The sequence below is a fragment of the Mastigoproctus giganteus genome, chromosome 13 (assembly GCF_048544385.1).
Source record: "Mastigoproctus giganteus isolate SK-2022 chromosome 13, ASM4854438v1, whole genome shotgun sequence".
Taxonomy (NCBI): domain Eukaryota; kingdom Metazoa; phylum Arthropoda; class Arachnida; order Uropygi; family Thelyphonidae; genus Mastigoproctus; species Mastigoproctus giganteus.
The window spans coordinates 145,636,290-145,663,912 of NC_143587.1; the positions used below are offsets into that span (position 1 = coordinate 145,636,290).

Below are 27,623 nucleotides of genomic sequence, written 5' to 3' on the forward strand. Positions count from 1 at the left end.
GTCGAGAGCAGCCATGGGACCTGGTAAAAACGCTTCACTGGGTCAGAGCGCTTTTCCAGGTAGGGAACTCGGGCTCCAATTCCAACGGGGACGCTTACTCGCCTACCCTTAACTCATCCATAGTACAAGCCGACTATTAACTTGTTTCAATAAAAACTATAGCGCCGGTTGCAACCCGAACGTCAGAAGATGCACGTCAACCAGCCGGCATCTATTAATGACCTCTGCTTTTTGTCTCTGTAACAACTTCCCTCCCCCATGGGTATTTCCTAAAAAATGCAACTTACAGAAGTGAAAGTAAAGTGCGAATAAGGTTTGCTTGTATCCCAATCTTCAATCTGTCTGTGCCACATGTTTAATAGGAAAAGTATAATGTGAATTAAAAACGAAGGTGGATAGTAGGAATGGGCCAAATTGACGCATACAGCGAATTGCCATGTACCGAATTGACGTTATCACACCATAAATTCAATCTTGTCCACTATAAAATATAGTCTGTATCCACTTCTGGTCGGATCAAATGAAAACTTTATGTAGCTTTACTGTAAAGAAATATGTTAACATACTTGCAAAGATGGCTGCGTAAACTGCGCCAATACTTACGATAATATGGGCTTGCAATAGGTCTGCATGCGTTGAACTACCAGATCTGCTATCAATCGTCTGTCCTCTTCCTGAGTTTCTCCTAGCAAAGTCATTGCAGAGTCATTCACCTAAACATGGACAAACACAATAAATCAGTATTTAACATTGCGGGTAATTATGCTTAGAATACATTATGACTCAAAAGCACGGGGTTGGTCAATTGGTCTTAAAGGAATTGAATGCATTATCATTATTACTGAATAAGCGGTGTTTTTAAAGATTTCAGATGCACTTGAAAATATCCACGCAACATATTTATTCCATTGAATACTGTTTAAAAATTAACGTTCAGGTCAAATCTGGTACTTAACATGAACGCAATAACTAAAGTACATCACTACTAATCTCAACAGATGGCGCCACGAGACGTAAGCTATAATGCACTATTTTTATGGCAGTTATTTTATATGAAATATAATAAAACTAAATTTCCCACCGGAGTCTTCCTATACAAGACGTTATTTTTTTGTACAGTTGTGGTGTCCGTAAGAAATAAGTTATTTTTTTCCTTTAGAAAGCAGAGTTGCGAATGTACAACCAAGGCCTGCGCAGAAGGCAAATAATAGGGAATACTGTTGTAAGAGCACCAGCGATTAAGGCCATAGTGCTCCGTGCATTGCTGGATGAGAAACCCGAGTTTCGGGGACAAAGACCATGCTACCCTCGCCTCAGACCGACTAACTCAGCCACGTTGTGAAAAAGGCCATAAAAAATTCCTCGCATCATCGACGGGACTCAGGTCTTTTCCACCCGGTATGGTGAGGACGGTAATCATACCAACTGTGCTACCCACGAAGGAACAAGGTATGAAATGTTGATGTTGAATCATAAGGTTTATTCAAGGTCTAACAGCAAAATTCCACATTGATAAAAGAAAATTGCTATCACTGCTTTTTGGCAGATTTCTGCGATCTATATTTTTCTTTCTTGGAGACAGAAGAGGTTTCAAGTACATACTGGAACGCTTAGACTGATTCAAAATAGATTATTGTATAAATATTGCTTTTCTGCTGTTAAAAATTGCGTCTTTAATAGATGAGTTATCCGCTGATCTACGTATTAGGGGTGTACTGCCTGTCTGAAACGTTTCTCACAATCAGTACATTCCTAATTACATACGTCACCATAACAAAAAACAAATAAATTGAAGCAAATCTTATAAGATATGGTTTAATTTTGACATCTACAAATTTATTTTGTCCTTGCATATGTTTTTGTGGCCAGCTGGATTTAAACTGCCTTAAAGGTTATAGAAGAACAAGCTGAAAGGAGAATTGAACTTTTGTTCAATTCTCCTTTCTGGAGACTTGAACAAAAGTTCAATTCAAAGACAAAACAGCTGTACAGAGATCGTTAGGTGTCCGCTACCATTGGGTATATGAAGTCGGATCTTGATTTCTGAATCCCAACTGTGACACATTATTCTTCATGAGTTCGAAGCCATGTATCTGCTTTCTTATTAAAAGAAAATTTTAAAGGTCTGAAGGAACTTCGTCCAACGACGGTTGATGTGTTCGTGTGATATGTTGTTGGGCATTTCGAATGCATGCAGTGAGCTCTGCGACCATCGAATATTAGCAAAGTTTTATCAGCAGCTGGTTTGCGTTTAAATTCAACAGTATTCAATTCACAATTTCGATTCATATGGAGGGATCGCTCCTGAAACTGTGGAAAAGATGCCGAATATCATCAAATGGTCTGAAACAAACCCGACTTGATGGATTACTGTTGGTTCATGGGGGACCGTGCAACTTTATTTTTGGCTTTCTGACATATGTGCGCCAGGGAGTCCCAAACTACTTGAGGCATTGAGCATTAGCTGACTTTAAAATACAAAAAGTCATCAAAGAAAGGAAAATATTTAAATATGAATCCAGCAGTTAAATTAATGTGCAGAATTATTCAAAATAGAACTGTTTAAAAAAAAATGTTGACTGTACCCTCGTGTCAGTAAAAAACGATTTGAATTTTACGAAAATTACCATGATATGTTGGGATTTCTACCCAATATTGGCCATCTGAAAAACATGGATGACGCAAACCTCATGAAAATATTTTCATATGATTTTTCAAGATGGCGACGTTGATGGAAATGATCGACTCGAGAAATTTAAATTGTTTTAAATGATTACTTCTTTCAGCCGTGGAGCAGAAGAATATGTTAAAAACAATTTGTTCTAACCAAATAAAGGAGTTGACGATGACATGCTTAAACATACACATTATATTGAAGAATGGATAAATCTCCACTGATCGTGACAATAAACAAACATTTAGCAGTATCATAATGGGGTGAAACCAAAAGAAAAAAAAAAAAAAAAGAATCATTTACAGAGAAAAATTACGTACTTCAATTATGTATTCCCTCCCGTCTTTGCCCTGTATTGCTTCCACAGCACAAATGTCTAATCCACCAAACATTTCAGAGGCTTCATCTACCCATCGTTTATAACGATCTGTCATGGCAATTTGTTCCAGCATGGCTGATCCTGTATTAGCTTTCCAATTACCAGAAATTGATTTTCTCCTGAAATTAACGCAAAAATATATATAAATTTAAACAAGCTATACAAATATAAACAAGCTATAAAAATATAAAACAAGTTTAAATAAGTTTAAACAAGCTTTTGGTATCTAATTAATTCAAAGTGAATAATGTTTCAAAATATTTGTAAATTGAAGAAAAAGTAAGAATCAGTGCTTAAATATTTATATAAAACTCAGAATGAAAATAAAGCAGAGCTGATTAATTATTAACTGATCAGATCTCATTTATTAATATATAATTTGCGTTAAAATTGTATCACATTAAAATATTTCAATTAATCTCAGATTCAACCTACTGTTATCGAGATTAATTGAACTAGGAATCGGACATTTTAATGTGATAGTTTTTAACAGAATTATATATTAATTAATTATTGATACGTAATTCTGCGTTAATATCGCACTACAATGCCGAGTTCTCATTTCCATTAACGTGGTCGTGGAATGGAATTCTGATCACGTAAACTTACACTTTACAAAAAGAGTGAAATCTGGTTTCAAGCGTCTATCGTGCTTTAATCTGTTTTTGCAGCTAGCTGGATTTAAACTTCAGCTGATTAAAATGCAATGGTGTTAATTTTCACAGCGAAACAAACTTGCCCTTGAGAGAGAGAAATAAAGTAGCTACTGACATGAAAATTACAGAGTGAAAAACTAATGTTTGCAATTTCCTTCAATAGATGGCACCACAACCAAATCGAATGTTTTCTAATACTGTACCGCATTTTAGTAATTACATTAGAAATATTTAGCGACTTATTTTGATATTTGTATATTATTTACATATTTATTTTATAATTACTGTTTTGGTACCAAAAGAATATTTGCTGTGTGTATCATTTTATAAATTTATGAAAGCATCAGACCTGTCATAAGAGCTTGAGGTGTAGGGTGGATGCTCTCGAAGAAATTAATATGAGGGGCCCGTCAAGCTCTCAGCTGCCCAAATCAATGCCAGAGCTCACTCCTGGACATCAGGCAACACAACAGCAATCTCCAAGGCAGAATGTGCTGGTCCCAAAGGAACTAGTTATTGTTGATGACTCTATTGTCAGGGAGACGGGGAATATATTGTGTAAAAAGGATAGATGGAACAGGACCAGGGTATGTCCGCCAGGGGCAAAAGTTGATGACGTTGTAAAGCATATATCATCTTTTAAGGGCACAAAAGGTGATATTGTTCTACACTTTGGCACCAATGACATTAAGAGTAGGAGATCTGCAGATTTACTTAACAAGTACAGGTCAATGTTGCAAAAAAAAAAGTCGTGAGTCAGGGTTAAATTTGAAAGTGTCCGCAATTCTGTCCAGACACGATAGGAGGGAATATATGATGAGAGCCTTGTCAATCAATTCGGCCCTGGAGGGAATGTGCAAGGCTCAAGGGATAGAATTTTTTTTCAGCCTGGTCTGTGCTTGTTAACAGGAGAGAGTGCTTTTACAGAGATGGGGTACGGTTAAATAGAAAGGGTGCAAGAATATTTGCTGATGCTATCGAGGCAGTGTTAGGTGGGTCGGAAAACTGTTAGCTTGGGGAGATTCACAGACTAAAAGGTTAAAAGTAGACGCAGGCATAGGTGAAGGTGATTCTTGCACAACTTCTATTAGAATAAGTAGAGACCTGGAGCGAGGAGTGCTGGGGGTTTCAGGGACTGATGGCAGTCATCGTGAAACAGGTGGGTATATCGGATGTGTCAGGGTAACTAGGAATAGGTACATGTATACTTGCATGTATACCAATGGTAGAAGTATAGTAAATAAATTTGATGAATTTGAAGTGTTGGTCAAGACATCAAAGGCGGATATTGTTGGGATAGCAGAGACGTGGTGTGACGCAGATATAAGGAATGCAGAACTGGAATTTGGGAAGTACAATGTGTACAGAAAGGATAGACATGATAGGAAGGGAGGAGGGGTTATGCTGTTAATTTAAAAAAAAAACATAAAATCAAAAGAAGTGCATCCAGTTGATATAGATAAAAAAAGTGCACTGTTGAGTCAGTTTCGTGTGACATAAGCACTGGGAGATCAAAATTGAGAGTAGGAGTGTGCTATAGGCCTAATGACTCGAATGAGTACAATGAACAATTGTACAGAGAAATAGAGTGGGCCAGTAAATCCGAATGTCTTATAATGGGGGATTTTAACTTCCCAGATATTGACTGGAACTTGTGGGTTGGTCACTCACACACTAGCAAGGCTTTTGTGGATTTATTGGATGACTGTTTTCTGCAGCAGCATGTTCGAGAGGCAACCAGAGAGGGTAATACTCTTGATCTGATTATCAGCAGTGATCATTCGTGTATTAAGAATTTGCAGATAAAGGAACCACTAGGTGGCAGTGATCACAGTGTACTGATGTGGGATTTACTTAAAGATATAATTACCATCAGGGGTAAAGGAAAGGGTTTTTGCTTCCGTAAAGGTGAGTACAGTGGTCTCCGACAGTTTTTAAATTCTGTACAGTGGGATCAACTGATGATGTTACCAACAGTAAATTCTAAGTGGGAAGCATTCAAAGAATTAATCGTGGATGCTACTAAAAGTTTCATACCTATTAAGAAATATTGTTCAAGGTTTAGGCCTAAATGGTTATCAAATGAACTAATGAGACTCGTGACAGACAAGAAAAATGCATGGGATGCATATAAATTATCAAGCGACTCAGAAGCCTCTGGCAGATATAAGCTAGTCTGTAATCAGGTCACAATGGAGGTGAAAGCAGGCGAAGGCAGATTACGAGAAATCTTTGGCAAAAGATGCTAAGAAAAACAGCAAGGATTTCTTTACTTATATAAACTCTAAAAGGAAGGAGATGAATCTGATTGGTCCACTTCATATCGATGGTTCGACTGTTGATGATCCTGCTCAGATAGCAAACAAACTGAATGAGTATTTTGAGTCTACATTCACACATGAAGAGTTATTAATGTTTGAAAATGGCAGAAGGTTATCAAATTGTAACAGAGTGCTTAATGATTTTGTAATAACTGAGAGCAAAGTGGAGGAGAAATTGTTGAAGTTAAACATAAGAAAGGCACCTGGGGTGGATGGGATCTATCCAGTTATATTAAAGGAGGCGGCAAAGCAACTAAGCAAACCCTTAGCCATAATTATGAGAGCATCCGTGGACTCAGTGGAGGTTCCCACGGACTGGAGATGTGCAAATGTATCCCCAATTCACAAAGGGGGATCGAAGAGTGACACGAGTAATTACAGACCAGTTAGTTTAACTTCTGTTCCGGGTAAAATAATGGAGTCACTGGTTAAAGATGCATTGCAGGATCATCTAGACAAGACTGCAGCAATAATTCAGACACAGCATGGGTTTGTTAAGGGAAAGTCTTGTCTGACAAATTTGATAGGATATTATTATGTGATTACAAAGGAACTGGATGCAAAAAACAATTTTGATATCATATATTTGGATTTCAGGAAAGCTTTTGACACTGTTGCGCATGGAAGACTATTGTACAAATTGGAGCAGAATGGTATTAAGGGTAAGTTGCTACAATGGATAAAAGAATGATTGAGTAGGAGAAGACAGAGGGTGGAAATTAATGGGTGCTGCTCTTCGTGGGCGAATGTTATTAGTGGTGTCCCACAGGGTTCGGTGTTGGGTCCTCTGTCGTTTTGTATATTTATCAATGATATTGATGAAGGTATAGCAGGCTTAATGTCGAAGTTTGCAGATGATACAAAGGTTGGCAAGGTTGTTAATGACAGTAATGGCAGTGTGCTACTGCAACAGTATCTAGATCATTTGGGCAGATGGGCTAAGAAATGGCAACTAAAGTTTAACCTTGACAAATGCAAAGTACTGCATATGGGTAGAAGTAACCCCGGAGAAACGTACCAACTGTGTGGTACTACACTTAAGGTGGTAGAAAATGAAAAAGACCTGGGAATTGTGCAGTCAGATATGAAGTTTTCTGAGCAATGCAGACAGGCTGCCAGAGCAGGTCATGGGGTTTTGTCAATGATATACAGGAATTTTGCTAGCAGGGAAAAGGAGATGATTGTCTTTCTGTATAAGGCAATGGTCAGGCCAAGCCTTGAGTACTGCGTGCAGGTCTGGAGGCCTTATTTTAGGAAGGATGTAGATTTGCTTGAGCGTATACAGAAAAGGGCAACGAAGGGATCCTCTTACCAAGAGAGGCTTAAGTTCTGCAAATTGCAGTGGCCGGAGACTAGGCACCTGCGCGGTGATCTGATTGAGGTGTATAAGGCCTTGAATGGATTGAGCACGCTGAATTTTGATGGGATCCTTCCACGTTCAGATTACGAACCTAAGGGGGCATAAATTCAAATTAAGAAAAGACAGATGTAGAATAGATGTGCGGAAATTTGCCTTTAGCCAGCGGGTGGTAAATTGCTGGAACAAACTTCCATCTGTCGTTGTGGAAGTTGATAGGTTAAATAAATTTATGGAGGAATTGGACAGGCATTTGGAGGGAATGGTGTGGTTTTTTTTTTTGGCTGATGCTGCATAAGCTCATACACTTGCTTTCTTGCATCACATGCCGCCACTACTACTACCATTTCATATTCTGGATTGTCGAGTACGGTATCAAGGATTACGAAAATGAAACCTTAATTTTCGAACATATAAAACAAGGAGCTGACTCAAACTACTCTAAAATTCGAAACTTTAATTATAAATGGGAAATAAGAAATGAATTCACTTTGACTCAACTAACTTGAATACTGTTCAAGGTTTAGGCCTAAATGGGTGTCAGATGAACTAATGAGGCTCGTGGCAGAGAAGAAAAATGCATGGGATGCATATAAAGTACCAGGTGAAACAGAAACCTATGGCAGATATAAACTAGTCTGTAATCAAGTCACAAAAGAGGGCAGTCGAAGGCAGATTACGAGAAAACCTTGGCAAAGGATGCAAAGAAAAACAGCAAAGAGTTCTTTACTTATGTAAACTCATGAATCAGATTGAACCACTTAACATAGATGGGTTGACTATTGATGATCATGCTCAGTTAGCTAATAAACTGAATGAGTATTTTGCATCTACATTCACCCATGAGGAGCTATTGAAGGAGAGGACCAGCTGTTTATCAAACTCTAATAGGGAGCTAAGTGATTTTTTAATAACTGAGAGCAAAGTGGAGGGGAATTGGTTGAAGTTAAACATAAGTAAGGCACTTAAGGTGGATGGGATCTATCCAGTTATGTTATTTGGTTTTTAGGAGCATTAGTAACTAAGGCCATATTGCTCCGGAATATGCGGTGGTCATTCCCTGACCTTTCCGCATCCTCCGTGTTTGGTGGTGATGGGCTCGAATCCCGGTCTAATCAAGAAGCGTGTGCTACGCACTGCTGCTCCTTCCCACCTGGCTACGGAGGCGCCTTATTCAGTTATATTAAAGGAAGCAGCAAAGGAAGTAAGCAAACCCTTAGCTATAATTATGAAAGCTTCCTTGGACTCAGGGGAGGTCGCTATTGACTGAAGATGTGCAAATGTGTCCCAAATTCACAAAGGGGGGGGGGAATCAATGGGTGACACCAGTAATTACAGACCTGTTAGTCTAACGTATGTTCCAGGGAAAATAATGGAGTCACTGGTTAAGGAAGCGATGCAGACTAGATGCAGATCATATAGACAAGACTGCAGTTATAGTTCAGACACAGCATGGGATTGTTAAGAGGAAGTCTTCTCCGGCAAATCAAATTTGACTGGATACTATGATGTGGTCACAAAGGAATTGGATACAAAGATTAATTTTGATATTCTCTTGGATTTTAGGAAATGTTTTGATAATGTGGCACATAGAAGACTACTGTAAAACTGGAGCAGTATGGCATTAAAAGCAAGTTGCTACAATAGATAAAAGGAAGGTTGAGTGGAGAAGACAAAGTGGTTATCAATGGACACTGCTCTTCATGGACAAATGTTATTAGTGAAGTCTCCATGGTTCGGTGTTGGGCCAAGTGTTATTTTCAGTATTTATCAATGGTATTGATGAAGGTATATCTGGGTTAATGTCCAAGTTTGCAGAGGATACGAAGGTTGGCAGTGTTGTTAATGACAGTACGGTACTGCAACAGGATCTGGAAAAGTTCAGCAGATGGGCTTGGAGTTGGCAACTGAAGTTTAGCATTAACAAATATAAAGTACTGCATATGGGTAGCAGTAACCCCAGAGGAATGTATCAACTGGGTGGTACTATACTCAGGCTAGTGGAGAATGAAAAGGACCTGGGGGTAATTGTGCAGTCAGATAAAGTTTTCTGAGCAGTGAAAAAAGGCTGCAAAAGTAACTCATGGTGTCTTGTCAATGATATACAGGAATTTTTCTAGCAGGGATAAGGGGGTGATTGTCCCCTTGTATAAGGCAATGGTCAGGCCACACTGAGTACTGTATTCAGGTCTGGAGGCCTCGTTTTAGGAAAGATGTAGAACTGCTGGATCGAGTACAGAGAAGGGCAACGAGATTGGTGAGTGGAACAACGGGTTGGTGTTACCAAGAAAGGCTTAAGTTATGCAAATTGCAGCCTCTAGAGATTAGGTACCTGCGAGGTGATCTAATTGAAGTGTATAAGGCCTTGAATGTGAGCAAGCTCTATGCTAATGGGATTCTTCCTCTTGCTCAGATTACTCACCTCAGGGGGCATAAATTGAAATCGAGGAAAGACAGTTGTAGAACTGATGTGCGGGAATTCGTGGATAATAGTTGGAACAAACTTTCATCTGCTGAGATCAGCCAATTAAATAAGTTCAAGGCCGGACAGGCCTAGAGAAACATTTGGAGTGAATGGATGGATGAAATGGGAAGGTTTTTTTTTTTTTTTTTTTCGGCTGATGCTATATAAGTTGCTTTCTTGCATTATATGCTCTACTAATGCTAACCGACTTAAACGTTCTTTTAATTATATTTTTGAAGCCACTTAGTTTCATTTATATAGCGGATATAACTCTTCACTCTTCAAATTCTAAACAGACTGCCACATCGTATTAAATATTTTATTTCTGCGAACTAGTACTTCGTACTAAACTGATTATCTCCGACCATCACGATAAAACAAGAATGGCCTTGAACATACATCTCTCTGCCATTGCAAATTTAGATTATGCATCATAAGTTTGATTAAGTGCAATAAAAATCCATTAACTCGCTTTGAAGGAAAGAGCTTCTCTGTTTCCTCATAAGAGGGCGCCACTGCGCTAACAAAGTAATATTTTTAATATTATGATAAAGTTTTAGCTTTATCACTTCTTGAGTGTGATTTAAGAATTTTAATCCCTGGGACACTTTGGAATTCGAACACTCCTAAAATGTACCACAATGCGTACGTTTTCTAATTAATCTATTTCTAGTGAGAAATAAAAGAAAAGTCGAAAATTTCAAAGCAGGTAAAAGTTTTTGCTCTGTCTTGGAAAAACAGCTTTCAGTTGTATAATGTAACTTCACAGAAAGTTCTGCGAGACAAAAATCTTACAGAATTGCAAGTAATTTTTATCACGTATGTAATAGAGTCAAACACACCTCAACTTAGGGTGGAAACAACCTAGAATTGTACCTGTTGTCGTTGTTTAGGGATTTTTAGCGCAAAGTCTACTTTGGCTATACTGCGCCAAATTTATTTTGCCTTCAGCATGTTCACGTTTACATTACGTGTGATTCGTGAGGTCTGCTAATTTAAGCAAAGTAAAAATGTCATTAATGTTTGAATTCTCACCTAAAATAGTCTGCAGTCTTGTGACAGTACGTGTGATTCAAAAGCTTTTTGTGAGCATTATGATGAAGTGGACGTTCTGTGAGAAAATTCTTTACTATCAGTTGAGAATGGCATCTGTGACAGTGGGGGAGGGGATCATTTTTCATCAGGAAAAAAGTGGGTATCACGTAGGTATGCCCAATGCTTAGCCTGGCGAAGATGATTTCTTCATGTCTGTTTGGGAGAAGATTTGATATCCATTGTTTTGGTTCTTATTTGATATAATTTGATGCTTTTTCTAGATTTTAATCCATTCAGTTTCGCTGGCTTGTCTAATTACAGGAATGTAGTCATATGATACTTGGTTTGTTATAAAGGTATTTAAAGGTTTTCTGGTTTTTTTGCACCTTGGCCAGCTTGCTCATTTCCTAAAATTCCAGAATGTCCGGGAATCTGGCAGAACATGTTTAGTTGCTGTTTATCACTAAGGCGAGATAGATAGAAGAGAATTTTTCTTACATTTGAGCGGGAGGAGTGATCTTCTCGCTGAAAGGTATATATATGTCACTTAATCTGGTGATGCTTTTTGCGTGCTTTAAAGATAGCGGTGTATATATTGCTATCTACTGGGAAAGAAGACTGCGAAATTGTATCCTTTGGTAGGGTTACTGCAGCTCTTGCACGTCTATCTGTTTTAAACCCGTTGATGTATAAATGTGCGTAGTTGGAGTATTGTATTAAGTATGTAGAATTTAACTGTCTGATATGTTGTTTTTAGATAGATTTCACACAATGGAAAAATATGTCACAGTTAGATAAGCTGATTTTCCATGGCCATGGGATAATCTTGAAGGATTCTGTCCGTTTTTATATTCCATTCCGTAATTCTATTAGTCGGATGGCCAAATCTTTGGTTTGTTTCTATATACCATTTCACAGCTTGGATTATGCTGTGTTGGATGATTAGACAGGCTTTGAATTTTTGCAATGTAATTCAATGAGTTGTCAGCGATGACTAAGGGAGGCTCATGGGTTTCAGTGCAGAAACTTTCTACAGGTGAAGTTCGAAAGGTGTATATGCGACAGCAAAAGCGGTCTACGTCCCATTTCACGGAACACATTGCCCTTGGAATATGTAATTTCTTTAGACAGACATTATGCAGGTATTTTATTTCATCATCCACGAGTAGTCCCAGCAGTTGGACGCTATGTTTAAATGAGATTTCTTGGTTACCAATTCGTAATTCAGGATGCATCCTGCGATTTCTACAGAAGTGTGTTTCTGCTGTCTTCTGTATTGATATCCGATATCCGTTATGTCAATATCAGTTGTCTCCCTATGGTGTGCATATTATGCGAGTGGCATGAAATAGTGAGGTCAGGAATGTTACAGGAATGTCTTGGGTGATGAAATTAATTTTGATTGCGAACAGAGTTGCACCGAGGACTGTGCTTTGGGAAACTCCTTCGCCTTGATCACATTTTCGGGACAGTATATTGTTAAACCGGACTTGGAAGGTTCTTTTGCTTAAGAAATTGTGTATGAATTTTGGTAAATGTTCTCGCATTCATATTCTGTGTAAGTCACCGAATATACCATATCGCCAGGTTTTATAAAACGCCTTCTCAATATCAAGGCATATCATAATCAAGTGCTCATTTCTGGAGTTGTGTATGTTTGCTTCCACCTTTGTCATGCCGTTCAAAAAAAAAACGTACTGACCAGGTCTAAGAAGATTATGTCTCAAGAATCCATGTTAGACGATTATTTATCATTCTTTCTAAGATTCCTCCAAAACAACTAGTGAAGGCAATAGTGATTTGGAACTGCATGATCTTTATCAGGTTTCAGAAAGGCTAGTACAATCAAGTATCGTCAACGGTCAATATAGATACCTTCAATGTAGGCTCTGTTATACAAAAACAAAAGAATACGTAAGGAATTCTCACCAGGATGCTTTATCATTAGATAATAAATTTCATCACGGCCTGCTATGCTCTGTCTTGTTTTGGCTAAGGCTTTGTAGCTCTATAAAGGTCGATTGTTTAATATCTGTTGATTTGTTCATTAAGGGGCAATAATTGCCCACCCCCTAATGAACTGGCTCGGTTATAACTTGTCCTTTCCGGTTCATTACGGAGGCTCTTTTTTGTCATACGTTGTTATTTGGTTTTAGGAGCATTAGCAACTAAGGCCATATTGCTCCGGCAATATGCGGTGGTCATTCCCTGACCTTTTCGCATCCTACGTATTTGTTGGTGACTGGCTCGAACCCCGGTCTAATCAAGAAGCGTGTGCTACGCACTGCTGCTCCTTCCCACCTGGCTACGGAGGCACCTTTTTTGTCATATTGCATTCATCGTTCCACCAATGTTTGTACTGTTACGGTATTATTAATTCTGTTGCTGCTATTATTCGATTCGTGACATATCCAACTGCGTTTTCGATATGAGTGCATTATGATTTCTTGATCGAATATTGTACGTGATTGATATTCTGCCCGGTTTAACTTTGGGAAATTTCCATTTGTTTCAATTTATATTTTGTGGTCCGTCATTCATCATCATCATTCTGCAAATTATTGGGTGGTGGTCACTGTTGTAGGGATCATTTGAGACCGAACAATCGAGAAGCGGAAATAAGATTGGTGAGCAGATGCGAGGTTTATTGATGAACTTGTTTCTGGCGGTTACTGCACATGAATATGAGCGCCTAACTTAAGAGTGTTAGACTTTGCTAATCTAAGAGCTTTTCAATCATCTTTCCCCTTTAGTCTACGTGAAGAGATCCCGCAGAGGGTGATACCCATTGAAATATCGAAGTCGGAAAAAAGGAGAGGGCAACTGATTCTCTAAGTCTTCTAATTCTTAGTATGCAGAGATTTGGTGGAAGATAAAGAAAGAGACAGACTAGGTAAGTGAAATTCCTTCAATGATGTGTTCTGCAGCTGCTTCAAAGAGTCACTGCAGCTGGATATGTTTTGAAGGAATTATAGAATTGACTAGAATGGCTACACCTCCGTGAGCAGTCGTTGTGTTTATCCAATCTTGTCTGTTTATATGATAAAACTTCATTGTAATATTCATTTGTGAGGTTAAGTTAGTTTCTTGTAAAGAAACGGCAGCACGAAGATCTTTAATGTCATTGATATAAGACCACGAACATTCCATTGAAGTATTCTACGCATTACTTAGGGTTAGTTGTTGTTTCCGATGATGATTTTTTTTGTGTTATTTGTTTAAGATACTCTGTTTTGAATTTTCTTTGTTTGGGAAAGACTCACCAACTACTAGCATGAAGCTCAAGGACAGCGTCATCTTGATCACCTGTCTCCACGAGATTGGTATTATGCTATGCTTTTTCGATCACTCAGATTCTTTGAGGCTTCACCGGATCATGATTAGCGTTATTTATTTGATCCAATTTTTTTTTTGTTTTGATGTGGAGAGGAGTGTTCGTGCCAAGTTTGTTATTGAGATACAGTAAACCTCGTATAACACGGTAGTTAGGTTCCTATAAAATCTCGTGTAGTGCAAAACCGTGTTATACGGGACTAAGAACCAGAACAAAAAGGGGGGATACGTTTCAAAAGCTAACAATAATACACCATTTTTTTTTATAACTACTGGAAACCTTTTTTTTTTACAAAATAGTAATAACTGAACAAACGTCATACAAACTGTGATACATATGATAGATAATGTACGTTCATTTAATTTTCTTTCTCTTCATCGTTGCTGAGCACAATCAAACGAGACCATTTTCTCTGTTGCAGAATATCTTCACCTTCTTCTGCAGCATCTAGATTTCGTGTATCTTCTGCTCTCTCTAAAAAATCAGTAATCTGAGCTTGTTTGCTTTTGCTTGATAGATCTTTGTAAATTTAATGGTATGGAGCTAAGCATTTTTGAAGCTCCATTTTGAACTTATGCTCAGTTCAGTCGAAGGATCTGCATTCAAAAAATAAGATTCTAATTGCTCGGTTAAGTTGATGCCTTCCCGTATGCTTTTTGGTGTAAAATTTGGAACTTCAGAATTTTCATCTGTGCTATCATCCTCTGAATTGATTTACCTCCAATGCTATTTCCACCAAATCGGCTTCGCCAGCCTCTTTTCTACCAGTAATTCTTGAACGTCTTCAGTAGTCATATCATGAAAACCTTCCCCTCCTACCGACTTAGCAATTCTACTATCGCACCGAATCCGTTTTCTGTCAGTTCGACCATATTTCCTGAATGAACTGACTCTGGCCATGCATTTTTCCATGTTGACGGTTGGTTTTACTTTGAGCGACAAGGCTATGATTCCGATACATTCCACAGTTGAAAACTGTTTCCATGCCTCCATCACTTCAATAGATTCGTAATCAATATTTTTCAAAATACATTGTAAAGATTTTCTGGTGTAATGAGTTTTAAAGGTAAATTAAAGAATTTGTATCAGGTGGTAGGAACAATTTCAACGGTTGTATGCCTTAAATATTTTGGATGGTTTGCGCGTTATACAATAGTAATAAAACTTTGAAATCTAGATTTTTTTTTCCACAAGTTCAATAGCATAGAACCACAACAAAATAAAATACTGGGATTTCCTTATATATATATATATTTATTTATTTATTTTTTATTTTATTTTATTTTTTTTTGTATAACGACTAGCGAGCCAAAAGAGGGGATTCACAAAAAAAAATGGAAATGTTGAAAAATTATCCAACATAATAGCAGAGTTTTCCCCCCACAAAAGCTCAAAAATACCGTGTTCTTCGAGGTTTGCAGCAATTCTCTAACCGTGTTAGAGCGAAACTATGTTGTAGAAGTACCGTGTTATACGGGGTGTTGCCTGTACTTGCAGAACGGAGCTGTTAATTTGTTTTTCAACCGCTTCTAATTATTTTGGTGTCTCTGCTACAACGGCTGCAGCTGCCTAGGTTAGTTGTTGCTGTTGTTATAAGGTTTTATGCACATCAACAACTTAAGCCATATTGCGCTGAATATAATATGCCTGTAAATTGCCGTGTTCTGTGGTCGATTTGTCGTTTGCTGGACGAAAAACATGAGTTTCGAGGAGAAAACTATGCTACCCTCACATTAGATCGATTAACACCGAGCAGCTCACATCTGGTGAGTATGGACTTGGCACACCCAGGGTCCTGAGCTGGATATCACCATTCTTCTCTTTTGTGGTGATTCTCTTATACTTCTGACTCTCTCTCTCTCTCTCTCTCTCTCTCTCTCTCTCTCTCTCTCAGAGTAACTCGAGAATATTTTTTTTGGCTGGTGCAGAATAAGCCTCAGGCTTCCTTGCACCATATAGCTAATAAAACTCAGCCAGGTTATGAACAGGACCAATAAACGTTCCTTGCGTCATCGATGGTATTTGAACTCAGGTCTTTTCCATCCGGTGTGAAAATAACGACGATTATACCGACTATGCTACCCACGAAGGCCATAAATTCGTGTGGCGAATGACAGTAGAATCTGCTTTTTAGCTTCCTGATATGTAACTTTGTGTTATATTTTTATTTATATTTATTATAAATAAAGTCTTATATTTTTAAATTTACTTTTCTCTTTTCCACAGGGCGCAGTCTTTGGAGAAAACAGTGTGAACTCCCTTACATTTGAGACAACGTGGAGATTTCTAGTTGCACTCGTTTTGGGAGTGGTCCTTCGAGCCACAAGTGGCATACACAGATATTCCTCTACATGCTGTTTGGGAGCTACTGAACTTTTGGCACTTGTAACAGCTAATTGGATTGGGGATGTATGGGTGCACCTGATAGTTTAGGTATCCTGCTTTCACGGATTTTGGTGGTGTGTACGTATTAAAGGTGAGTACGAGAGTGTGCCTTTGAACAAGTCCTCTCTCTTTTATAAGTATTATCTTGACCTGCATAACATTCTGGGTCTTCATTTCTTGTGCAATTTCTTCTTCTGGGCTGTTTAGCACATCTCTGACGACGCCTTTTGAGCTATTCATTGTGTCATTAGGAGTGACTTAGATGGGAATTCCACCAAGCACAGTCATATTTCAGAAGTAGCTCTGAATGTCGATAATGCATGGTTCCTATTAGCGGATAGCTAGATCTTAGACGGCGAACCAGCTGTGTGCTCCAGACATCTCTGTATGACAAAGGGAGCCAGTTTACTGATAGACTGGTCTGCTAGTGAGTGTATGATCAGGAAGAGTGGCAAAGCATTTTCATTTGTCTCTTTCTTTTGCCTTTTGGCAGTAGATTGATAAGATCATCTACCTGCCAGCAGAGTGATGATTGATCTGTAGGTCCAGAAGGAATCTTGTGAAGTCCATTGTTGTTCCGTTTAACCCTCTAGGATAACTTTCCGTCTAGGTTTCCGGCCCCGCCACGTGGAGGCAGGGGCGGTGCCAACTAGTAACAAAGCAATCAGAAGGAGAAGACCGTTGACAGCGGAGAAAGCAGTAAATTTGCGTGCTCAGGAGAGTTTGTTGTTTTGTTGTTTAATTGCACAAGGGCTGCTAAGGCCATATTGTGCCTCATTCTATTTACTACTGCAGTTGAAATGTTAAAATCTGTTTAATAATCGTGTCTGCTTCAAGAACGCAAAAAACTCAGTTAGATTTTGCATTGTCTACAATCAGATGAGATAATGTTAAAGGTTCTTGCAGATGTGAAAGCGACGTGAAAATTGTGTTTCGAGCATTAATATAATGGTTACAATTTAGTAGGCTATGCTTCACCGTAAGTGCAGTCTGATAATATGTACAAATAGGCGGATCTTCCCCCATTGAGCAGATAAATATGGGTTAGATGCGTGTGCCCAATAAGCGTCCTAGCCAGAATCACCTCCTCTTGCCTATTTGATCTCATGCTTGATGTCCACAACTGAAGTTCCGGTTTGAATTGCAGCAGTTTATTACCGCCCTGAGCCTGCCAGATCTGCAACCATTGTTCTTCACACACGTTTTTTACGACTGATTTGTAGTCTGTATACGGCACCTGTTAGTTAGGAGAGCACGCAGAGGTCGGATGTTTAGCGGCTCGATCTGCATGTTCATCTCCTTTGATGCCTACATGACCTGGTATCCAACAGAAAGTAACTGATTGGTTGGCAGCATGTAACACAATTACCTGTGATCTGATTTGCTTCAAGACACAATGGATTGGGTTGGATTAATTTTTTAATGCTGTTATTTCACTCAAAGAGTCAGAATAGATCATTGTTTGCTGACACGACAGATCAGCGTGATCTAGAGCTATCTTTATAGCAAAAAGTTCGGCAGTATAGACATTGCATTCCTTTGGTAGGGACACAGAACTACTAGAAAAGACAGTAGAAACTGCCACCGCACCTACTGTTGTACTTGTTTTTGAGCCATCGGTGTGTGTGTGTGTGTGTATATATATATATATATATATATATATATATATATATATGAAAATACTGAGAAGTTTTAGCTGCATGAGCAGCGTGAAGTTTCCTGATGGTGGAATCTGCTGCCTGTTTTTTTCCCCCATTGTTGGAAAGAGAGATCACAGGCCTGTATATAACTAGACCATGGAGGTTCATAACTGTTTGTATCCTGAAAGATATTATCTATATGTAAGTTCCAGCATTCTATTAGCTGTAGTAGCCTTATTCCAATTGGCTTGTTTTCATTAGGTTTGTTGTCATAAAAGGTGGTCCACTGGGGCTCGAATAAGCATGGCCAGGTAGGATGAAAGGGAAGACTCCGTATTTTTGCTGCATAGTTCAGTAGCAACGTTTTCCTCCGAAGATGGAGTGCGCCTCTATATATAGACTATGTACAGGGGATGTTCTGAATGTTCCTAAAGCAACCCTTAGAGCACTGTGATGGATAGGGTCTAGCCGAAGTAGTGCACTTTTCATGGCCGAGTCATAGATTGGAGCTCCGCAATCCAAGCGAGATCTAATTAAAACCCAGTATAATCGATGCAGAGTGTATCGGTCAACACTCCACGTTGATGAAGATAGTAATCTGAGGATATTCAATTTTTTAAACAAATGGTTCTCAGATATGTGATGTGCTGTATGAAATTTAATTTATTGTCCAGGATTTTGATACTACTGGAAAGAGGTATGATGAAATTTTTAAGTTGTAATTCAGGCTCGGGGTGGATCTTACGCTTTTTAGAGAAATGAATACAGTTTGATTTTTGTGCTGATAAGCGGTAGCCATTGCGAGACATCCACAGCTCTATTTTGTTAATTGAGATCTGAAGCTGTCTCTCGATAGAATTCATATTTTTTCCTTGGCACGAGATCATGACCAAAAACCGGGTGAGGCGTTTGAGAACTAATTTTTCCAGTGTTTTTCCTAAACAACTAGTTAAGGAAATTGGACGATAGCTAACCGGATTAGAGAGATATTTTCCTGGTTTAGGTATGGCTAATACAAGTGAATGTCTCAAGGAGCGAGGATAAATATTTTCCTGAAATATTCTGTTAAAAAAATGTCATTCAAGTATTTCAGCATAATATAAAATATACCAAGCGTTTGCTAAGTCTTTGAGGAAGACAGTTCCTATCCATTACAGATCAATATAGGAGAGGATGACAATGGATATTTTCCATTTAAATATTGGATTTTCCTCCAAATTAATCTAGTACCGGTGTTCTTTTTGTGATAGTGGACGCGAACTGTATCCATAAATCTTGTTTGGTCTTTCTTCTTATTTGCCTTGCTTTAGCATTGAGTTTCTTATAGTTTATAAGGTTAATACTAGTGGGATGCTTGCGGAAAATATTCCAAGCTTTATTCTTTTCCTTTTTTTGTTCTATTACATTCTTCATTTCACCAGTAATTTTTGCGCCTGCGTGGACGAGTAGACGACTGAGGAATAGCTTTATCAGCTGCTACTAGTATTTGTTTTGTGATCTTCATCTATTGATTGATTCTGCATGTATTGTTTATCTAAAGTGGTACTTAAGGAGAATGTTATCCAGTTTGTCTTTGAAAATTTCCGCCTTCTATGAATTTCCGGATAGTTAGAGATAGTTTGAAATTTGCAAGGAATTGGGAGATGATCACTATTACGTGGATTTTCCAATACTGCCCAATGTATACTTGGGTACAAAGCAGGGGAAAATAGATCTATGGCAGAAGTATTTCGAGTGGGAAAATGCACATGAGTATGTGTATCTGTGTTCAGCAGAGTTTGATTGTGTGTGTCCAGTAAAGTTTCTGTTAGCTGCCCTCTTTGATCCATATGTAGACTTCCCCACAAATGGTGGTGTCCGTTAAAGTCACCCATCAAACAAATAGAAGGTAGTATCTGAGCAAGGTTGTTGTTATTTAGTTTTTAGGAACATTAGCAACTAAGGCCCTGTTGCTCGGGAGATATGCGGTGGTCATTCCCTGACCTTTCCGCATCCTCCGTATTTGGTGGTCACGGGCTTGAACCCCGATCTAATCAAGAAGCGTGTGTTACGCACTGCTGCTCCTGCCCACGGAGGCGCCATCTCTGGGCAAGGAGATCATCAAACTCTCTGAGTATAAATGTTTGATTAGGCGGAAGATAAAAAGAAACAAGCGATAAAATTATTCTAAGTTCTATGCGTACAGAAACAACTTCTAAATTAGTTTGCAAGGGGGTTTGCCTAGATAGAATATTAACGGATACTAAAACCGCTACACTTCCATGCGCTGCATTCCAGTCACGTCTGTACAAAATATATTTTTTTATAGAGAGTATCACTTGTGGAGTTAAAAAATGTTTCTGTAAGCAAATACCTGCAGGATTAAGTTGTCGTATTAGGTCATAGAGCTCATCTGTATTTGTACGTAGTCCTCGACAATTCCACTGTAAAATGCACTGCATTATTTAGTCTTAGTGGTAGGGTGATCTGGTTGCTTTTTAGAGGCAGTAGCCTTATGGCGATCTTTTTTTTTTTGGAAAGTTAGGACGTGCAATATCCATATCTTCTTCAACAAAAATTTCTAATATAGGTTCTTCTTGTGTTGTGTCATCTATGTCCATTACTGCTGTATTAGTTTGGTTCTTAGCAGAGGATTCAGCTTTTCCCAACCTGGTCTCACTTTGGGACTTGATGCCACTAGTAGAGGAAATGGAAGTATTACATGTTTTATCTTTATTGTTTTGCTTCACAGACGGCTGAGGAACTGAAAGCATAGCTCTAGCCCATTCAGCAAGCGATTTGTCAGGCGGAATTAAGTCATTGGTTTGAGTCGCAACCGAGCGACATTTCTTTATAACATTAACATACGTACGTGCTGGATTATCTTTCACTATTTGTCGTCTGGCTTCTTGATAAGTCACCTTGTGTTCTACTTTATATTTCTGTATTGTTTTTCCAAGCTTCCATAAATCGCAGTTTTTCGAATATGCAGGATGATTCCCCCTTGCAATTTGGGCAAACTGGAGATGCTGAAGTACAATCCGTTTGAGCATGTCCTTCGGAACCACATTTTGGGCATACATTGTTTCCTCGACATGTTGTCTGAGAGTAGCCGAATTTTTGGCACTTATAAGAGCGTATTGGATTTGGAATATAGGGGCGGATATGACAATTTAGATAACCAGCTTTAACAGTATTTGGCAAGTTTGGTGTATTAAAAGTGAGTATTATGCTGCGTGTTGGAATGAGACTGCCATCTCTACGAGTCAGAATCCTTTTTTCTTGAATGACATTTTGATTTTGCTGTTCTTTCACAAGCTCCTCTTCCGTTACATTCAACATATCCCACTCAGAGATAACACCTTTAGAACTATTTAGGGTTGTGTGGGTAGAGAGATTTTAACGGGAATTCCCCAAAAGTTATAATCTTTAACAAAAATTCTGAGTGTTTGGACTCTGTCGTTTCGATAAATAAATCCCCTGATTGTAATCTCTTCACCATTTTAGGAGATCCAGCAGCATTTTCTAGAAATCTTTATATCATAAATGGAGAGAGTTTGCTCAATGGTTGATTACTTAAGGAATGAATGATAAGGAAAGTTGGATACTCCGGTTGGTGATTGTCTCTTTTTAGGCGCTTATGATGCACATTACATTCATCAGAGTTATACCAATCTGTGGTATTTGAGCTCGGAGGCTCTAATGCTGGATAATTTTCTATATCTATGTTGGCTCCTTTTCGCCCTGGGGGATTTGCTTTTACACCCAGGTTACTAGCCTCGCCACGGAGAGGTAGGAGCAGTGCCGCTTGTGACCAAGCGTAGAAGTTAGTATGATTAGTAATTAATAAGAGTAAAGAAAAAGATACTTTCGTTTTCCTGGCTCTCTTTTTATATTTTTAAAAAGTAGAGCTAATCAACAGAAAGACTTATGAAACGAAATAAAACAAGGAAAAACTCAATCGCTTTAGAAAATCGCTCTAAGAATCGCAGTACGCCGGCTTCTTTCTTCTATTTCTTTTCATATCTTTGCGTATAATATAAATATGAAGTTGGTATAATTACCAAACGATGACATCGCTCAGCTCTGATGGGTAGCATAGTTGGTATAATTGCAGACGTAACCACACCGTTTGGAAAAGATCTGAGTTCAAATCCTCAATGACGGTGGGAATTTTTATGGGTCTTGTTCACAATGTGGCTGACTTAGTCGTTCTCGAGAATGAGAGGTTAGCATAGTTTTTTCCTCTCAGAAACTCGGGTTTTTCGTCCAGTAAACAGCAAATCGACCACAAATCCTAAATAATATGATACATAGGACAATATGGACTAAGTTGCTGATGCGCCTAAACCCTGCAACCACTAACCAATATACACTGCTCGTTTCATACAGCACCTGGAAATTATTGTTTCATACAGCACCTGTAAATTATTCTGTGCAGTCATCTTACAATGACTGCACAGAAATGACAGATTGAATGATAATGCCCAATTACATCTTACAATGGCGTTAATCTCCAATCTAGAGTGACTTGAGCTTGACGAGATTATAAGTATAGCATAGCCGGCACGATCGTCCGACCTCGGTCTCATGGAGTTTTTTTGAAAAATAACCGCCCATGGGATGCCTCTTAAAAACCACTGACCACCATAATTATCTCTTTGGGGGCCAAGGTTGGACCAGTCAGCATCATCCCAAACTGGATAGCCTTATCAACGTGCAGCATTTCTGAGAGTTCAATATTGTAGTTTGAGGGAACTTTCTCTTAATTTGACAGCCTTATTAATAATATTTCTAAGAACTCAGTGACGTAGTCTGAGAACTCCCTCCTTCTCATTTGACCAGCAACTGACCCTCCATCACAACTTCACTCATGACTGGTACGTCATCCGCCATAATTTTATAATTGTGTATTCTTTACCGTTTCACCATTAATTTCCATGAGTGAAATCAATTGCAAATTTATATTTATGAATCTATCAAACACATTAGGTAACCTAATTGGGAAGGTGTTGTATATTTCCAATGGTTCATGCAATATGCTTCCTACTTTTGAATATTGTTTAAGCTTTGGTAACCAATGTTGTTTACAATAACAGTTTAACCTTTAAACCCTCAAACAACTTTCATAATAATAAACTTTGATATCCTAAATAATATCAGTTCTAGTCCCCACCTAACTTGTTTTCTTCTTCTCCGGACAAATTAAAGTTTTCACCTAATAAAACTGCCCACGGAGTTCAGGACATTTACATAGGGGAAATATTGACGCCTCACCGGTTTGTTTTCTTTCCATTTACGTCATTGGATTTACGTAAAAAGTGCTTTTGGAGAATATTGTTGACGTAACTGTGTCGCAATGATAGTTAACTTTTTTTTTAAGTGTACAAAACAGGCATTTTAAATTTGTTTATTGTATCTTATGTTTATCAGGGAATATAAGATCAGCACTATCCAGTTTCTCTGAGGTCAAGCAAACAACTGCTAACGAGGTCAAAATAGCAAAAAATGGAAGAAAAATAACTGAAATAAACTTCAGATGGCAACTTGGAATCCCAAAGAAAAAGCTTTTCCTTATTATTAGCATTTGAGTTTAAGTCATATTCTGGGTAGGTTAAAATATGTAAATATATTCATGGAACCGAACTGAAAATTAATAAATGATAATAAATGTTGTATCTCTGGAGAAAATCTTGAAAAAATAAATCTAACTCATCATATCAAACAAATGAGGTATACTGTACATCGAAAAAGATTCATTCGTTCAACTGTTACGAAAATTGTCAAACAATTAGATGAAATCAATGCTTTTAATAAGTGAATGATTTCCCACAATCAATCAAGTATTGTCTGCTCAGAAGATCTGTTCTGCAACGGCTTGAGTGCCTCATTTATATATTTTATTATTCTATTAAGTAAAACTTATCTATGTAAAAAAAGATGATAATATCATTTATAAAGATGATGAAAAAGAAATATACTGTAGGGCGCCCACAGGGGCATACGTTTAAAAGGCAGAAAGCGTACAAGACCATGGATTCAAATACTCTGCGTGCCTAACTGTGTATTTGTACGATAGTGATCAGCAAACGTTTTGTAAAATATGAGTCTCCAAAATTTGGTCTTAGGGACTACTTGGAATAGCATTTTGTCCAGTCCTCAATTCAGCTTCAGGATGAAAATTACGCTTGCGATAAAAGTGTATACAAATTTCTTTTTGGTGACAACTCAAAGCCGTTAACCAATGTCCAAGAGTTGGGGCAATCAATGACCTACTGCTGTTGTCTTTCTCCTACAGGAGCTTGGAATGAGAGACAAGATAAAAAATTAATAAAAATAGACGGGATGACCTCTAAGAACGATGATCTGAAAATATCAGACCAATGGTTATGCCAAAAGCTTCCATATCAAAGAAGGCAGATAACAGACAAGAGTTTCACGTATTAGGAAAACATCTCGGCTAGATGTTTCCAGTCTAATTAAATTTCTCAAAGTGGATCTGTTCTTTCGGAGGTCATACTATATCCTGTATAGAAAGTTATTTGCTTCTAAATATTACATAAAATGAGAATTAACAATTTTTTCCATTATTTTGAACAAATTTCCTCCTTAAGCACATGCCATTCTGAGATTATGTTTCAGAATGAGTTCATGTCATAAAGAATGTTACTATGATTGGTATTTCCCAATAGATAATCAGAAGATCTGTTCTAAATCCTTGTCATTTCTACTGTCTACAAGAATGTTGCCAAAATGAATCCATTTGACTAATTTTTAGGTGCCTAAAAAAAAAAAAAAAAAAAAAAAAAACTTTCCAAACGTTACTGATTGAAAAATGGCGACGTTTTTATTTTGGGCTTTTCAGTATTATAATGTACTATCAGTTACTGTACTTGATATGTTTTCGGTTCTGGGTCTCTCCTGTAGTGTTACCCGATCCACTGGTGACATTATTTGGTTCACTAGCATAATTTTCTGATTGGATCTTATTGGGATCTCAGAAGAAGGATTTACAATGTTAGGCTTCATGAGTTTTTATTTGGTTCAGGGGTCTATGCTCTCCATCCAGCATGGAGTCGAGGTGGGGGGGACCTCGCTACCTAGAAAGCAATAAATGTGCTAGGAGTGGAACGCCAGCGCTACCCAAGTAACGCAATTTTACCTGGAAACATAAAACTGTCAAAATCCGCACCTCTAACAGTCTGAATTTTGTTCCTTGGGAAATGAGGGTAGGGACCGTTGGAATCGTTGACCTTGACAGGCAAACACACTAGCCGATTGATCCTGGAATAGCCATCCAGGCTCGACAAGATGGAAATCTTGTCGAGTTCGTAGCCAAAGTGCCATTTTGAAAATGTATCTGTAAACTGCGTGTATACCTGTGGTATTTTTGCCTGCCTTGCGAACTGACCTGTGTGTTCAGAAATAAAACCACACAACTCTCGCGCAATGCAAACTAACTGTACCAAGGTGCGAAAACGTGCCTTCTGAAGTTTTTCTGTCTCAACAAGAAGTACTCCTCGGTTTCAGTCTGGGAAGGCGAGGGGAGGTAACGGTCTTTTCCGTCCGCTCCTCTCTTCGCCTGGTGGGGCATGGGCCTGCCCCACTGATTATCTGGGGTCTCTTCGGTTTTTTTTTTTTTTGCTAAATTTGCCATACTAACAATCAATTTTTATTTTATTTTATTTATTTTTCACATATAAATATATTATTTTATTATTATAATATAGTACAATGTATTACCTTTGTTATAATATATTACCTGCATGCACCACTAGCTTTTTTTATTATTATTTTTTTATTCTATTTTTATTTATTTATTTATTATTTATTTTATTAAATTTTTATTTTATTGTTATTTTTTGTTTTAATTTTTTATTATTATTTTATTTATTATTTATTTTTAATTTATTTATTATTTTTTATTATGATATTTTTTTTTATTTTACAACCTGCACCACGGGTAGTTTTTTTTCCCTTCTCTCTTCCCTCTGGAATGGGCCCCCAGAGGTTCCTTGCCCACCTGCTGACAACACCAGGTGGGTCAGTCTCTTTCGAGACGGTAAGTGTTTACTGCGACTGGCCCACCATCACGTGGTGTGGACGAGTACCCAGAATCATCTGTTCAGGTGACTGATGCTTCTGGGTAGCCAAGCGGCCAGACACAACAACAGAACACATAGATAATACACACAAACCTACGTCACACACATCTGGCCCATTTGTAGTGATACTGTTCTTCACAGCGATACGAGGCGGAGTTGAACAAATGTTCTAGGTGCTGCCCTTACATATACACATGTCCATGGGGGTCTCCTTCTCTATTGTCCCCATATGTATTTTCCCCAAGCCTTCCTCACTGTACCTAATACTCTAGCGTATACCCCACATAAGTTGCAAAAATTTAATAACGACTAAATTTAATTGCGTTCACACTAACCTCATTTGGCTTTTCTACTCAATTTTCTTAACCCCCATCGAGCGAGAATTTTTTTTTTTTTTTTTTTTTTTAGGTCCTAGCCACTGAAATCTCAGGAAATTAGGTGGCAGGATCTGCCAGAGTAAATATCTAAATGCTGGTATATCTGGTCTGCCTCCACGAGGCATAGTGTGGGCAACGTTGGGTCCCAGCAGGGGTCTAGCGGCTTAATGGCCAGAAGAACAACGATACACAAGACTACACTTACAAAATCCATACACTTTAAAATCTCTGGCCTTTACAGTGAACTGTTACACCCACAATGAAAGCAACGCGGAGATGGGGGAATCCCTGGTGCCGTTAGACACGAACACACTATACACTCTGCGAAGGGAATCGAATTTGGGCCTTTTGCGCGTTGTGTGAAAGAGCAATGAGGCTATAAACTGCTCTACTGTGGTATCAATTTAGATAATTGCTTATTATGGATCGCGTTTGATTAACAAACGATCTAGCAATCTAAAGTAGCAAACAAACAAGGTTACTTACATGAATGCCTTGTAGTTAGAACCAATCTTTTGTATGTGAATGTCATATTTGGTGTCGATGAATGGCTCCACGATGCAGTAAGTACGAGCAACAGCGACCACACTTGCAACATCCTGGAAGTCGTAATGATTCTCCACTTTCAACTTTCCAAGTCCTCCGTGAGCATGGCCCATTTTTACAACACAGGGAAACTTAGCAGCAGTCAGCTAAAAATAACAAAATGTCGTTTTAAAGATAAACGGCGTCAGTTATCACAAATCTAATGGCAAGTCATTAGTAAAATCCATTAAGGTAAAGAAGTATTTTCATTTATTAACTTGGTAGAGTGTATTTTTCTACGTTTACCATTCACATTACTTACATTAATTGAAAAAAAGTGGGCAGTACCAACTGCTCTGCAACTTATAATACCCATAGATATATGTGGGTTT

General features: G+C 38.2%; 1 protein-coding gene across 1 annotated transcript in view; it reads right to left on the reverse strand.

The window, feature by feature from the left end:
• The window catches only part of Syn (synapsin), a 282,097-nt gene that overhangs the window by 7,850 nt on the left and 246,624 nt on the right, over positions 1-27,623 (reverse strand). The window contains exons 6-8 of the mRNA XM_090388021.1: positions 27,193-27,398; positions 2,995-3,172; positions 604-713 (exon numbers count right to left, since the gene is read on the reverse strand). Of these exons, the coding sequence (XP_090244147.1) occupies positions 604-713; positions 2,995-3,172; positions 27,193-27,398 (494 nt within the window). The remainder of the gene's footprint in view (positions 1-603; positions 714-2,994; positions 3,173-27,192; positions 27,399-27,623) is intronic.